We start from the raw sequence: 15,756 nt of genomic DNA, 5'->3' as shown, positions 1-15,756 counted from the left end.
ATTCCCACAGAAACAGCAAAGGTGTACTTAGTTTTTCAACATACTTCTGCATTTTGACTCATGTTAAATAATGTGTCACGTGTTTGCTCACCTGAGGATGTATTTACCTGGTTTTAAGACCTGCTGAGGACCCGATGATTTTTCATTAATGGAACTGAAAGAGGGCGTAGTTTCCTTTTCCAAGTGACAATCCAGTTTGGGTACTAGTATCCACCTGTAAGATTCCCCCGGTTTATTCAGTTATCTGCTCACTACTTAAACTCATTTGCTCTTCTGTTCCGATTTACGTCATCGAAGAAAGGCTGGACCGCCTCCAGCCTCGAATTAAAAATAACTCAAAGCCGGCACTCATCAGTCAATAAGAAATATTTATTGTTTTACGGTAATTTTGCAGTACATTTTATAAAGCTGTGTCACATTCTCTTATCTTATTTTTACAATCACACCAAGGACAGAAAAGACTGCAGCAGGATCCCAACACTCCACAGGTTACTGAAAAAAAATGCAGCGAAAATCATTAACTGATAACTGTCCATGCAACTGGAATCAATCGTAAGGATTGACCGTGAGCATTTAAAGATTTAGCAGGTAAATATGACGACGAGCAAACCAAGACAAGGACATCAGGACTAAGTGAACACCTGTATGTTCAAAGATGCAGGGGGTCAGAAAAAACAAACTGTTCTTCATTGACATCTTAATGTTAAGTATGAATTAGACTGCTTGGAGTGAAGATTTAAAACCAGACACACACACACACACACACACAGGTGAAACAAGATGTTTAGGTGCTGCTAACTTTTGATTTTCCTTCAAAATATTCTCATATATTAATCTTTTCTCCAAACTGAGAAATATATATATATTTTTTTACCATCACAATATTTTGAGGCTGCTTTAAAAGTTACACTTCTTATTATTGATTCTTAAATACACAAATACCCTGTTTTTAAATAACGTGGAAGGACGGATACCACCTATTGTGGAAAGCGGTGGAACTGTACAGCACTACAAATGAAATCTTAGGTTTGGGGAATTATGTGATATACCTCGTGGCACTAATATGCTCTTTTTAATGCATTAGTGTCTCTCTAAGGGTCGCACCTTTCAGCACCATCATCTTTCCCACTGACGGAGGCATTCGTGTGTGATAAATGTGAATATTTACACTGTATACAGACAACTGATCCTGCAGAAAAACAGCTCGCCTGGCTGCCCAGTCTCTCTCACCTCTGCACCAGCTATGAAAATTCCTCATATACACACATTTCACTATTTAGCAAAAATAAATTTGGATTGGTGCAGTGCCTTTAAATTTATGGAAAACATTTCAAACAGTCCAATGGCACGCAAAAGGCAGACTGTTAGCTTCACTGGTCCAGGGCTGAAGGAGGGGTGTATTAACTGGACTCAGCAGTGACAGGGGCTGCTGATGCTAGGCTTTTTAAATACAGAATTGCACACTAGAACATCTTGATCATCACGATGCCCATCTTCCAGATTTGTCCCTGAAGCAGGATCTGTTTTCAGAACTCCTCATGCACGTTTCTGGCGTAATCCATGAGCTTGCTCCCCGTGAAGTACTCGCTGTACTTCAGGATCTCGTCCAGCTCCAAGTTATGGTTCTGGTTCTCGTCTGCGACGGCGATCATCTGTTTGGCTTCATTCAAAGCGTTGTGCTCATTCATCGGGTCCATGTACTCCTGACAGACAAAACGGAGACGAGAGACAAAAAATTGACTGTAAGAGACACACATGGTTAAATCAAAGTACAGGGTGTGGAGAAATAAGAAAATATTTCAGTTATACTCGCAGTAGCTATTTTGTTGGACAAAAGTAAGAAGGTTTTTCTTTTGTCTCTATTAGTTTTTAATCCATCGTGTTGAAAGGAGCCAACTGAGGTGGCAGGGGCGGCTGACCATGATACCTCCCTGAATGCCTCCCTTTGGGGGTTTTCCAGCCACTCACAACTGGGAGGAGACTCAAGGGGCTATAAACAGCTATAACCAAATAATGCCAAAGAATTACCTCCTATTTTCCTTAACCTTGATGGAAAACATCATGAGGTCAAGGAAAGACGTGAAGGAGAATTTATAAGGACTATAAAGCTTATGCCACATTTCCACTAGTACCTACTCAGCACGGGTTGACTCGATGCGGTCTTGTTTTGTTTCCATTACAATTGAGTACCACATCAATGTGGGCGGAGTCGATATAACAGTGCGGGCAGTAGTCTCTTGATATAATTTGTATGCGACTCAAACCACAACACAACAATGGATGAGATAGAGGCAAGCTAATGGTAGCTAATGCCAGTTTACTATCATTATGCATAAGTCCCCCTACATGTTTTAATGGATGAAGGTTATCATTAAGTATTAAAATATGTATGCTGTGTGAGTGTTTCAGACGATTCTCTTGTTGCAAAACTCCCGCTGCAAACTGTCGGTCTGAGTGTTCAACCGAGCCTCCCAGTGGTTTGCGAGCCTCCATTTTCTTGCTATCGGGTTTTAAAAATGGCGCAGTTGATTCTGGTGAAGGAGTTGCTCTCATGACTCAGCTAGTGATGACACTCTCTGGTCAATCAGTGGCATGCTGTTCTTCGACATCACATTTTCAGATCGCCTCGGATCGCTTGGAACCCCGGCTGAGTGGGTACTAAAAAAGTACCTGGTACGAGGACCTAATGGAAACGCCAACAAATGGTGCTGAGTCAAGCTGTGCTGAGTAGGTACTAGTGGAAATGTGGCAATAGTTTTCGGCTCGTTATTATTGGACGTTGCTGACACAGATCTGCTGTGGTAAAACGAAAACATCCTGAAGATGGACTATAAAAAGCTGATCGATACTTCACCCCACTGGTCCTTACTGTGTTGTTTCTTACAGGCTAAATGAGAGTACTGCAGGTGGAACTTCATTACTGACATTGTAATTTTAAAGAAAACTGTCTTTAAAGTGAAATGAAATGTAAGTTATCTTTGTAATTAATGTTTTCTTAAACTCTGTTTTTAGCTGATATATATGATATGTTAACTTGAATTGCAACAAAATGAAAATCACAAATGTAAAAAAACAAAAAGTCTTAATATTTTCAAATAAGGGTGAAGTTTTCAGTTTAGAGTTTAATGATTGCTCTTTAAAGTGTTAAAGAAGATGATGTGGAGCTGAACAGCAGCTTGATGGCTTCTCGCTTCCTGCCACGCTCCACCTACTTTTATGAAATTTGATGGTTTTGCATAATCTTGGTGATATTATCAGCTCAAAAGTGGCAGTTTGATTCATCTGAAATTAAATCTACAACACAAACTGTACTCCACCTTCTATATGATCTTTTACTTTCTCCAAATCACACTTTACATGTCACCCAGCTTTTCCATCATAATTAACATTAGTTTGGTTTTTAATATCCTTTTGTATGTTTTTGAGTGAAATTGTGAAACAGGCTGGACACACAGTGATTCAAAAACCCTGCTTTTCATACAGTTGTTTTGTTCCTCACAGCAAACAGCTGACTGTATCACATGAATGAAATAAAATAAGCACCAAACAAAAACTACAGTTGCTTTTTCATCACTCACCTCCAGCTCTTCCATGGTTACAATGCCATCGCGGTTTGAATCGATGACATCCTCAAACTCCTTCTTCCTCTCTCGCACCCACTCATCTTCAATGTCTACAGCCTGCTGGTTCTCCACGGTGCCCACGGGCAAAGAGATGAACTCTGACAGGGTCAGCCTCTTATCACCGTCCTGGTCTGAAAGGAAAAACCTTGGATTTATACTGTGCACTGTTTAGATTAACAGTCATTAACCTGCCACTTACTACAAAGCCACGAGGACATGGACACTACCACAGCAAAAAAGAAAACGCAGCCACAAAAACACTGGTGGATGGTGATTCTTGGTTTTTGTCTTTTACTAGAGGAGAGTATGATATGAAATGCCATATTACATTTGAGTCGCACAACAAATGTGGTACTAAAAAAACTGAAATTCAAGGATGATAACTGGGCAGCACTGCAGCTGAAATACCTTTTAACACCAGTTTAACAGTTACAGTAATAATAAAAGTATTTTGTTGTCTCTCTGTTGTAGCCTGGTGGTTGCCAAATAAAATGTTTGTCCTTCACATCTTAAAACACACAGTTTGCTGGGACCTGATCACCCCTTTGCTGTGACATTATTAAAGGAAAATATATATTTGTTTGATCTCATATGGAAACAAAATAATTAAAAATAATTTTGTATGTAAAGCTGATATTTAATAAATGTTGATATTGCATAAAATTTCCTCATGAAAGCAGCTCTGTTTGTTCATAAAATTATGCTTCATGAGAAAAATGCAGAGTAAACATTATGCCACATGAGAAAAATCCAAGTGGGACCGCTTTCAACTGCCAATCATAGTATGAGAACCATAATCATTTACTACAGGAAAGAATGGAAAATTAGGGAATGGGATATTTTACTGATACTGATACTTTTACCATATTGGATGCAAGAGAAAACCGGTTATATCTGGGCTTGAAAAGACAAAACTAAGTTGATGCCTCTGCGTGTTCCCTGTGACAAAATGCCAACAGTTACAAACAATGCTCGTCCCAGGAACTCTTACTATTGGCTTTATCATTGTGTGCTCATCCCAAACTTAACCTTGAGGCGCAATATTTACATGCAACGACACAAAACCAACCATCACCCAACAAGGTCAGGAACACAATTATCTGCATATCCTCTTCACTGCTTTCTGCTGCAGAGCCACAGATATTTACTGCCTATGTACATTCACATCAGGGCAACCACAGAGATGAATGTGAGCAGAAAAAGCTTTGGTCTGTACCTTTTCAGTCAATATTATATATGTAAGAATCCAACCACGTCTTTAGCTTTACATTAGCATTCTATTGTGTGTGTGTGTAAACCTGGACATTATTTAGCATCTTAAAAGTCTAGTCCATTCTACAGTTTAGAAATATTGCAAAGGTCATACTTCCAAATAATATGACTGACCATTTTATCGACACCCTTGTTTCCTCATGATTAGATTACTGCAACTCATTGCATACATGATACCACAGTTTCCTGTGTACAGCTACAGCAACGAGTCCTCACAAACACTCCTTACACAATCTAAAATTTTACTTTTAAAATCACTCCCTGGTTTGGTTCCACTTTATAACTCCACCTCTAGAGCCCTCAGACCAGCAAATCAATTAACGAGGAGATGACAAGCTTAGAGCAAAAAAAAGGACCCGTCATTATTTCAGGCCCAGCACTGTGGAACAAACTTACTTTTACTGTTAGATCAGTTCCTCATTAAAAAAAAAAAAAAAAAAAACTTCTAGTGATCGTCTGCTTTTTTAAGATGTTTAATAATGTCTTCCTGAATGGTTCCTCTTGCCCTCTTCGGCTTTTGTTTCCATTTCTTCCCTTTCACCCATTTTATAGAGTTTGTATTGTTTTAATGTTTTTTGTAAATTCTGTAAAGCACCTTTTTACATTAGTTAAAAAAGGTGCTGTGTAAATAACGTTTAATATTCAGGGTTCATACACCTTTTCCAGGGTCAAATTCAAACACTTTTTAAGCACTTATAAGGCCCATTTTCAAAAATGTCCAGCACATTAACACTGGGATACATATTTATACAAATACACACATACTCAAAATTATTTCACATTTTTTAGTCACATTAAAAAGATGGTATTATGCAGTAAGTCACTTGACAGAAAACAATAACTACTGATAGTTAATTCTGGAGACTTTATTCTCCAGATTGTGAGCAAATCTGGTTTGAAACAGCTCTTACGTTGCTGCCACGGTGTAACTCGGTCTAACGCAGTAACCTGAACTATCCATCCAAGTAACCAACACATTAGGCTCCATAGGCTCCGCCCAAATGGGCGTAGAATTCAGCTCCACGCACACAAAGTTTCCTCACAAGCACGTGAACCTGCAGCAACACAGCACAGCAGACACTTGTGTTCGTGGCTGCTGAGTTTTACGCACACGAGTTGTTGAATTAACTCGCAAGGAATGAATACATGTGCTCGCGGAATGACATTATTTGCGCAAATTGTTTTTTTTTTTTTCTCTCGCGTGTGATTTTTGACCTAAATATAATTCCATACTCGTCTTATCCATAATTGGAATTTGCAGTTTTCCAGCCAACACTCATTAAAATGCAGGCTGTCTTTGGGGGAGGGGTGGGGTCACAAACAGACTGACAGGTCGCATGCAGATGTGCAGGCCAGGCTTAGGTGGAGAAATTTTCATTTTAGACTTTCTGTCTCATTTTCTTTCTCCATCTCATAAGCAAACTATTCAATCACATAGTTATTTTTTTTTTTATTTAAAAAAAATAAAAGGTTGCAATTTCAAGCAGTTTCAAGCACTATATCCAAAATCCAAGCACTTTTCAAACCTTGAAAACACAACATTAAAATCCAAGCATTTTCAAGGATTTCCAGAAATTGGCTATCTGTTAATGCCTATGTTGCTCCACATCTACTTAGTATGTAATACAGCATTATCTTTAAACTCTGTATAAATAAAGTCTCATAAGGTGATGAGGTCAGTGTTGTGCAAAACACTGGAGCTCATAGTTCAGGTACCGGGCAAGTAAAACGTACCTAAGTCACGCACAATTTCCTTGACCATGTACTTGAGCATGCCTCTGCTGTGCTCAGGGTGGAGGAAGGACAAGAACTCCTCCTCATTTAGCAGCTGGTCAGCTGGGGGGTTATCAGCCTGAAACCAGCGGTCCTTCAGGCTTTCCAGGACCTCCTGAGCTGCAGAGATGAAGATTGGATAAATATTAACACCACAGACAGTTACAGTAGACCTCTGCAGGTTTTACTGTTTGAAAAATCTACAATGAAAAGAGAAAAAAATAACAATACTTACTTTCCTCATCAAGTTTCAGATCTTCATTATTCTTTATTTTCTCAGCAATCTCCTTCTCATTGAAACCTTTGCTGGCCAGAAACTTCACTCTGTATTCATCCCATGTCACATGACCTGCACACATGAATTCAGAATTTGAATTTGACCAGACAGGAAGTATTTATAATCTTGGATGCAGTCAGTCATCTGTGAACCTCTCACCATCGCCGTCTGGATCAACAGCACGGAAACTGTTCCTGTTCTCCTTCTTGGCCTCCTGAAAGTGCTCCTCCGTCTTCTCCATAATCCAGCGCTGCATCTCCTTGGCGCTCACGCTCCTGTCCCTATTGAAGTCAACTCTATGAGGATTTAAAAAAAAGAAAAGAAAAAAGAAAACATTAGTTCCTAATTTAGCTCTAGTTCCTGAACATTAACACCATCTCCACTCCATTAGAGGTCTAATTAAACATGATAATGAGTCACCTAAGGCTTTGTCTGTCAAACATGCAAAAGACTTTAACCCTGAAGTAACCAAGTGGAGCCATTTGTGAGCCTGGCTGCATATTTATATTTGTGCTGCTGGAATATTTTTTAAAATGTTCTCTACCATATCTGTGAAGGTTCTCAATCATCCAGCTCTGGAGCTTGAAAAAGGCAACTGGACTTCTTTAAGTTTCTTGAAGACATTACACCTCTCATCTTCGGTTGTTAAACCCGAAGGTGGAGAGGCCCAGGTATTTAAACCCCTGTGGGCGCAGTCCCCTGGAGGTGGTTGTGACCCACGGCTTACGGCCACACCACCCTGAACCCGCCTGATCTCGGAAGCTACGGAGAGTCAGGCCTGGTTAGTACTTGTATGAGAGACCACCTGGGAATACCAGGTGCTGTAAGCTTAAGGGGTGGCTGTAGCTCAGGAGGTAGAGCAGGTCACCTACTGATCGGAAGGTCGGCGGTTCGATTCCTGGCTGCTCCAGGCTGCGTGCAGCCAGGACAAGATACTGAACCCCAAGTTGCTCTGTGTGTGAATGTTAGATTATAAAAGCACTTAGCTTAGATACTCATGGCTTGTATGAATGGGTAAATGTAAACGTGTTGTATAAAAGTGCTCTATAAAAACTAGTCCATTTACCCACTATTGTTCACGTGCATAATCACATGCGCCAAGGTTTCTCCAACATAGAGGTTTGAGTACGCTTCAATGCACTGACAGCATACACCATGTTGCTTATCTTGTGTTTGGGAGTTTTGACCAATTTTTTGCCTTAGAGTGTGACTAGGTTTGAAGTATACTGGGATGTCATGCTTGGAGAAAATTGTTCTGACAAACCTGCCACATAAGGGGTGACAATGTTGTTCCTCTTGTCATTCTTATTCTCGCTAGTTGATGTCTGGCCTTCTTTCCTGTGCATGTGTTTTGTAAGGATCTGTCTTTCTGTAGCCGTTTGACGGTCTCCACTGCCTCAGTTGTAGGTATGCAAGTTAAAAGTGAAGCCCCCCCCCCCCATTATAACTTAGCTGCATTTGTTTCTGTCTGTTCATCTATCAATTTTCTGCTGCTTATCTGGTTCTGGGTCAGTAGTTTAAGCAGAGATGTCCAGACCTCCCTCTCCCTCCACCAACTCCTCCAACTCCTCCAGCTCTTTGATGGGGACACCAAGGCGTTTTAAAACCAAGAGACATAATCTCTCAAGTGTGTCCTGGGTCTGCCTCGGGCCTCCTCTAAATAGGACATGCCCGAAAACCCTCACTTAAGAGGTGTCCTGCCCGAAGCACCTCACCTGACCCCTTCCATGTGATGTCACAACTCCTCACCCTCTTTCTAAGGCTGAGCCCAGATACCCCTTGGAGAAAGCTAACTTCTGCCAACTCATTCTTTTGCAGGTGGATTGGTTGGCAGTCGGGAGGTGCAGGCCCTGGCTATCAGATACCTGGTTACTAGGGCTGCAACGATTCATCGACGTAAGCGATGACGTCAACTACAAAAATTTGTCGACGTGGAATTTCATTGTCGACATGGAATTTCATCGTCGAAGCGTCATACTTTTAAACCCATCCATCTATTCTGTTCCGCTTATCGTCTGATTTTGTAATTGCAACACACTACAGGAAGATATGGGGGCAGTATTGCCTCCATTGTCTGCCAGTAATAACAATACCAACGAAGAAGAAAGTAACAGAACAGCGTAACGCTGGTAGAACAGCGATGAGGGTGGAGAAAATGAAAGAACATGGAGACAGACTGTCAAAGGTGTGGGGGTATTTGACAGAAACTAAAATAAAGCTGAATGCAGAGCAGAGCTTTCCTCAGCATCGCTGCAGTGCTGAGCGTTTAAAACGCCCGCACTGGAGCTGTGACGTCAGCTCTGGATGGGTACGTTAGTGCGTCGCTGATACCTGTTAATGTTTGTACAGTGAAGTTTCTGTTAGTTTACCTGTCGGAAACAAGCTCTCATGGATAATGCTTTTGCTAAGCACCGCCATTTCAATTATGTTAGCTAACGAGTGAAGGACAATAGGAGCAGCTACGTTGGCTCCTATTTGTTTCCCCTCGCATTAATATCAGCGTTCATTCTGAATAGTAAACCTCTGTATGAACTGAATCATCTATAAACTTTATAGGTGTTTTGGACGGAAAAATCTTTTTGATTTAATTTGAAGCCTTAGTTGAACTTTTGGACACAGGCCATTTTTATTTATTTGCACATTATATTTTTATTTAATAAATAAAAATTGCATTTACTTTAATATGCATTTTTTATTTGATATTTATTGTGATGGCCACATTAATGTTAAAAATACATTTGATTAGTTTCAAACTTGTATTTTTATGGGTCATTATTTTAATTGTGAGAAGAGAACAAGGTGGTGTTAACAGGTGGGCAGGCTTAAACAGGTGAGTTAAGATTGAAATAATCGTTGACTAATTGACTAATCGACTAATCGACTAATCGACTAATCGATAACAAAAACGAGAGATTATTCGACTACCAAAAGAATCTTTAGTTGCAGTCCTACTGGTTACCAAAACCGGATAGTTTGGAAAAATGTATTATCATTATTATTATATTGCAACACAGGAATTTCCCAAACTCTGGATTAAATGAGGTCAGTCTCACCTTACAAGTAACTTTGTCCTCAAAAAGTGCATTTGCTAAGTTAAAGAGGATTTAATTTAAAAATATAGCACCACTATGCAAAGAACACCTGCATAGCTTGTTGACTATACTGTATTTCTTCTTTGATTACAGCTATGCTGCCTCACATGTCTGGAATTTCCTTCTACACAGATGAACATGTAGTAAATAGTACAAGTACAAAAGATTCACAATACCATCACACCCCAGCACATCTAAATCAAATACACCTCCAGCTTCTAATAACAGTGTTAAGTACACATCATGCCACCCAGGATGTTTTTGTTAGTTTGGCATCCAAACATCTGGAATTTCTGAGTCCTGCAATCTGCTTGTTAAGTGTCTCTTGTGCTGGACGAGGCTCTCGTCTTTTTAATGTGCTGCAGGGACACGAGTTCCCAAAGTAATCAGCAGTTGTTTTCAGCCTGTCTTTGTATTACTCATGTGCAGGATGTCATAAGATGAGTTTTTAAAAACTCCCAGTGTCCAGGAGAGCAAATATTTTAATACTTTAGATAAGAATCACTCCCAGAGGCCAACTAAAACATTAAGCTTAGGAACAGGACTTCTTTCATAGCGAGCAATCCAAAGCATGCAGCAACATATGAACTAACATCACGTTGGGGATGGGCTCATCTCAGACATTCTTTTGGCTGATTTTTTGTTCGTTTTGGGCACCTTCTTGCTGCCATATGAAATCTCTTATCTCTTATCATGTACTTTTAATGAGAACAATTTAACCCCCATCCTACATCTTCCCTGTATTAAACATCAGTAGCATTTCGTTTTCTGTCTTTGTTTATGTCCAGAGTTATAGCAGTGTTGCACTTTTGGTTTTAAGAAATACTTGAATCAGAACACAGTTTATCTTCTTATATCAAATCTCATAAATCTTCTTTTTCATCGATGTGTGGAAGTTAAACTTCATTGTAACACCTGGGAGAACAGCCACACTTCAGACTGACATAGACACATTTAGACTGTTTTTAAATCTCAGTGTTGCCTCAGTCAGTGTTTGGTTGCTCTTGGAAGCTGAAAGATGGCATCAAACTTAACACTTTAATACTTGCTCCACTTGATCTGCAGCTATGCTTGAGCATCTCGCTCAGGAATGCTGTGACTGAGAGCTATTCAGAGTTAAAACTATGTCTTACTTGGTAAAAATTTCAATAAGCTTCTTTCTGTTCCTCCTTGGCTCCGAGTCCTCCTCAAACTCCTCAATCTCCTTCCCCAGAAACACCTCCTGATGGAAGTCCTTGTTGAGGTGGCCATCCAGCTCCAACTTCACCCCGTTCAGGTGGTCTGGGGGAAGAATCTCGTTCTCGTCTTTGCTTGCTGGAGGCTTCTCTTTAGAGGCCGACATGTTGGCCGGCCGTGCGTTTACGTTGATGGTGTGGAGCAGCACGCAGAAAAGCAGAGACATAGCCAGGAGGTTTCTGCACCACAGTTTCCTCCAAATAGCCATGATTACCTTTGGATGGGTGAATGTAAAAGGAAATGATGAGTTATGTGAAATCATTTTAGTATTTAAAAAAAAAAAAAAAAACAGGAACGCACAAATATATCAGCCAATATCAACCTATTGGGAGATGAGGCAACCGTTACAGACATTTACAGTCCCCAAAATCCCAACAGGCTGTAGCTCGACTGGAGTTCACCAGAAACAGGAGAAGCATGAACGAATGTTTTTAACACTCGGGTTCATTTTGCACTGACTGAAGGACCAGCAACGGCACAAGACTGGTTATACCACATACTTTGTAGACTGCCTCAGTCAGTCTACAGCCCATGTTTAGGATATTCTTGAGTCCCCACTGTTGTCATTTAGATCCTAGATGAGACACCTCCTGTCTCTGTTTAACACCTAGATGTAAATACCAGCCCCCACTCCCCCTCCACAACTCAAACACGCTTATTTATAACTCCAGCATTTATGATTTGACCCATTTTTCTGGTTGCTAACATACCTACCCAGAGGACACACGAGAGAAAAACTGCGCAAGATAAAGACAAAAAAGCACCCAGAAATACGCCAACATAAATACACACTGGACAGCAAACACACCAAAGCCAACTATAACGAATTTATTAGATAATAAAAAAAAAAAATCCCGACTTATTAGTTTACTAGCTGTAAAATGATCAATTTAATAATGTAGTAAAGACACACGAGTTTTTTCCCTCCCTCGATGCTTCCTTTATTTCAAAACAGGGACGTTAGTTTGTTTTTTAAACTCTGCCCATATTCACCCTGTCAGCATTAATATTAATTTAGCAGCAGTAAAGTTACACGAACAAAACCATTTTCGTATTGTAAACAGCAGTTAGCATGCTAATTTAGCCCCGTCACGTCTTTTAAACACTGGTTAGCACTGGCAGGCTAACATGTTAGCGCTCGTTGCTAAGTAACAAACGTAACAAAAGTTTTGGCAGTAAAGGAGGACAGCGCTCGCAAAAATAATCCAGTCCCTAAAACACGACCAGAAACCGTTCTCAAAGGATGTTCCGGACTCACCAGCTAGCTGTGGTTAATAGCAGCAGGGACTTCCTAGTCGAACGGACCTTCGCTGGTTCCTCTGGGTCCAGTTCCTGTACACGTGGCTCACCCCCCACCCCCAGCACAACACCCTCTATCCAAAATGTGGGACGGCTCAGCCTAAAAACAACCTCAGATAGACCCAGGTCAGTCGCCAAGTCCAAGCTGAGGTTCCAGTTAGTGTTAAAATGAAGAGAGCCTGACCCTGACCGGACACCACTGGCAACTCTGCGGGGTAACTGCGTTTACCACGTAACTTCCGGTCAGCTCTTTCAAAGTAAAAGTAAAACAGTGCCCGCTATCAACACTTCTGTAGTCGTAATTGCCCCCTAAAATTAATAACTGGTTGTGCCACCATTTGCAGCAAAAACTGCGATCAAGTGTTTGCGATAACTGGCAGTGAGTCTTTCACATCACTATGGAGGATTTTCCGCTCACTGTTCTTCGCAGTATTGTTGTAATTCAGGCACATTGGAGGGTTTTCCAGCATGAACTGCCTGTTTAACCCTTACGAAAATTCACTATGGTTTCCTATGGTTTTTATGCAATAACCATAGTTTTACCATGGTAAAATTACCAGGGAAGGCCATGCCAAAGCATCTCAGTATGATTGAACTGCAGACTTTGACTAGGCCACTCTAAAACCCTGTTTTTTAATTTTAATTTTAATTAATTAATTAATTTAGTCATTCAGAGGTGGACTTGCTGGTGCATTTCCAATCATTGTCCTGCTGCATAACCCAAATGCTCTTGAGCTCCAGGGTAAGAACTGATGGCCGGACATTCTCCATTCCATCAATTATGGCAAGTCATCCTGAAGCAGCAAAGCAGCCCCAGACCATCACACTATCACCACCATGTTTGACTGTTGGTGTGATGTTCTTTTTATGAAATGCTGCGTTAGTTTTATGTTAGAAGTAACAAGACTCAAACCTTCCAAAAAGTTCAGCTCTGTCCACAGAATATTTTTCCAGAGGTCTTCGGGATCTTCAAGATGTTTTTGTTTTTTTGGCATATATGAGATGAGCCTTTATGTTGTTTTTGGTTAGCAGTGGTTTTCTCCTTGGAACTCTCCCATGAATGACATTTTTGCCCAGTCTATTTCCTCTTGCTGAATCATGAGCACTGACCTTAAATGAGGCAATTGAGGCCTGGAGTTCTTTAGATGTTGTTCTGGGTTCTTTTGTGGCATCCTACATGAGTCATTGAGGCTCTCTTGGAATAATTTTGGTAGGGTGGCCACTCCTGGGAAGGGTCATCACTGCTCCAAGTTTTCTCCATTTAGGGATAATGGCTCACACTGTGGTTCACTGAAGTCCCAAAGCCATAGAAATGGCTTTGTAACCCTTTCCAGAGTGAGATATGACTGTCATTGACTTTGTTTCTCTGATGTTTCTTTAGACTGTGGTATGATGTGCTGCTTTTTGAGCCTCCTTCACTTTGCCAGAGCGATTCTATTTAAGTGATTTCTTGATTCAGCCGGCCTGGCTGTGGCATGGCATTTAAAATATTATTTAAATAATAAATGTGTCAAAAAGCAAAATAAAAAAGTTTGAACCACCAAAATTAATGAAGATGTAACTAAAAGTTAGTCTATAGATAAAACTTTTAATAACTAAAAGCAACCAATAAATATCTTGTAATAAATACATTTTCCAAACAAATAAATTCTAAAATGTAAAACACTTAGCTATTAGGCATAATTAAATGACTGAAACAACAACAGATAAATAGTAATACATAAAATAATAAAAGAGTTGACAATAATGTTAAAAGTAACTGGGTTAAATAGATAAAAGTAATATTAAAAGTGGAAATAGTGATATGTAATCAATGGCTGAGAAAATAAATGATGGGTAAATGGTTAAAACGAATGCACAAAAAGTCTAAATTTCATGGATATTCAGATTAAAAATTAATCATAAAAAAACATTAAAATGGCTAATTTGATCAAATTAATGCCCATATTGTAAAAAAAACAATAACAAAAAACATCCCCATATTATGTATATTGTAATACTAACCCCAAATTTTAAGTTATTGATGGCATTTTTTTTCCCCCAGTGGCAGACACAAGCTTCCAGAGACATGGGCAGACAAAAGTGAGGAGAACAGTTTTAATATCTAGTTGGAACATAATTAAAAGAGCTAAAAAATAATCGGTACATTTTAAAAATAGAGTTAATGAATGAATAAAATGCAAAATGACATTTGAAGTTGCAGCTAAATAAACTTTAAATGCTTTAAATATCTAGAAAGTGTTTCAATTGGAACACTACAAGAAGCACAAAACACACAAAGATGAGTCATAAAAGTCTACGTGTGGTTTACTGTTTGCCCCAAACTCCTAAACTTTATTTTTCCATGCTGAAATCAATCCATGTGGCTGACTTTCTTATTTTATTTTGAATTTAAGATCACGTCTTTCCTGGTGTGCTGTTGAGCTTGATGCTTCTTGGCTGCAGCTTCCTGCTGTGTCTTCAAACAGATGTGCAAGCAGATACAGGAAGTGAGATGTCACCAGTATGGAGCCATACTGGAAAGGCCCTGCTAAGATATTTGTACTTTGTGCTGCTGCCTCTGGGTGGCACTGTGTTAAAATGTATTATTGGCAAACAGGCCAAACAGCAGTCTAAAAATGTAAGTTATAAAAAAAAAAGTGGTATGCACTCATGAGCTAACATGTTATTTATTAATCTGGCAGGGGTTGAATTCCTTTTTGATGAATGATTGTAGAAATACCCAGACCAGTAATTTATTCACATCAGCCACGTTTATTTACTGAAACCTGCAATTTCCACGCTTTTCCTCCGGGAGCATTGAGAGAAGAGAACACCAATGCTGAATAAAACAAACAAGTGTACGTCTCTGTCCCTGGCATACTTTCAAACAGCAGATTACACAAGATAAAGCCTTAAGGTCACAAAAAAAGTGCGTGAATTGGTTTCGGCTTCCAGCTCGGATCTAAACACACAGCTTTGGTAAATCAGGCTCATATTGAGCTGTGCACAACTTTATACACATCCCATAACTTGTCTTCCAAAGAAGCTCTTCAGCTGTGAGATAAAGCAGAGCTGAATCAGCTGAGGTTGCCAACAGAGAAAGTCAAAGGAGACAGAGAGAGAGCGAGCGAGAAGGACAGGGGGAGGGAGAATGGGTGATGATAAAACTCCACTGTGAGCCCTCCTGTAAGCTCAGTCAGAG

The 15,756-nt window shown here is 39.9% G+C and overlaps 1 protein-coding gene across 1 annotated transcript; it reads right to left on the bottom strand.

Moving 5' to 3' along the window:
- Nucleotides 1-355: 355 nt before the first annotated feature.
- Nucleotides 356-12,809, bottom strand: sdf4 (stromal cell derived factor 4). Its single transcript, XM_030734175.1, has 7 exons — nucleotides 12,532-12,809; nucleotides 11,171-11,487; nucleotides 7,105-7,241; nucleotides 6,904-7,017; nucleotides 6,630-6,788; nucleotides 3,579-3,754; nucleotides 356-1,703 (listed from the first exon to the last, which is right to left on the bottom strand). The coding sequence occupies exons 2-7, from the start codon at nucleotides 11,479-11,481 to the stop codon at nucleotides 1,527-1,529; spliced, it is 1,074 nt and encodes a 357-aa protein (XP_030590035.1). The 5' UTR covers nucleotides 11,482-11,487; nucleotides 12,532-12,809; the 3' UTR covers nucleotides 356-1,526.
- Nucleotides 12,810-15,756: the final 2,947 nt, after the last annotated feature.

Source organism: Archocentrus centrarchus, chromosome 7, assembly GCF_007364275.1.
Source record: "Archocentrus centrarchus isolate MPI-CPG fArcCen1 chromosome 7, fArcCen1, whole genome shotgun sequence".
Lineage (NCBI taxonomy): Eukaryota > Metazoa > Chordata > Actinopteri > Cichliformes > Cichlidae > Archocentrus > Archocentrus centrarchus.
Note: the sequence above shows the minus strand (reverse complement) of the source record. Positions and strands in the feature narration are given on the sequence as shown.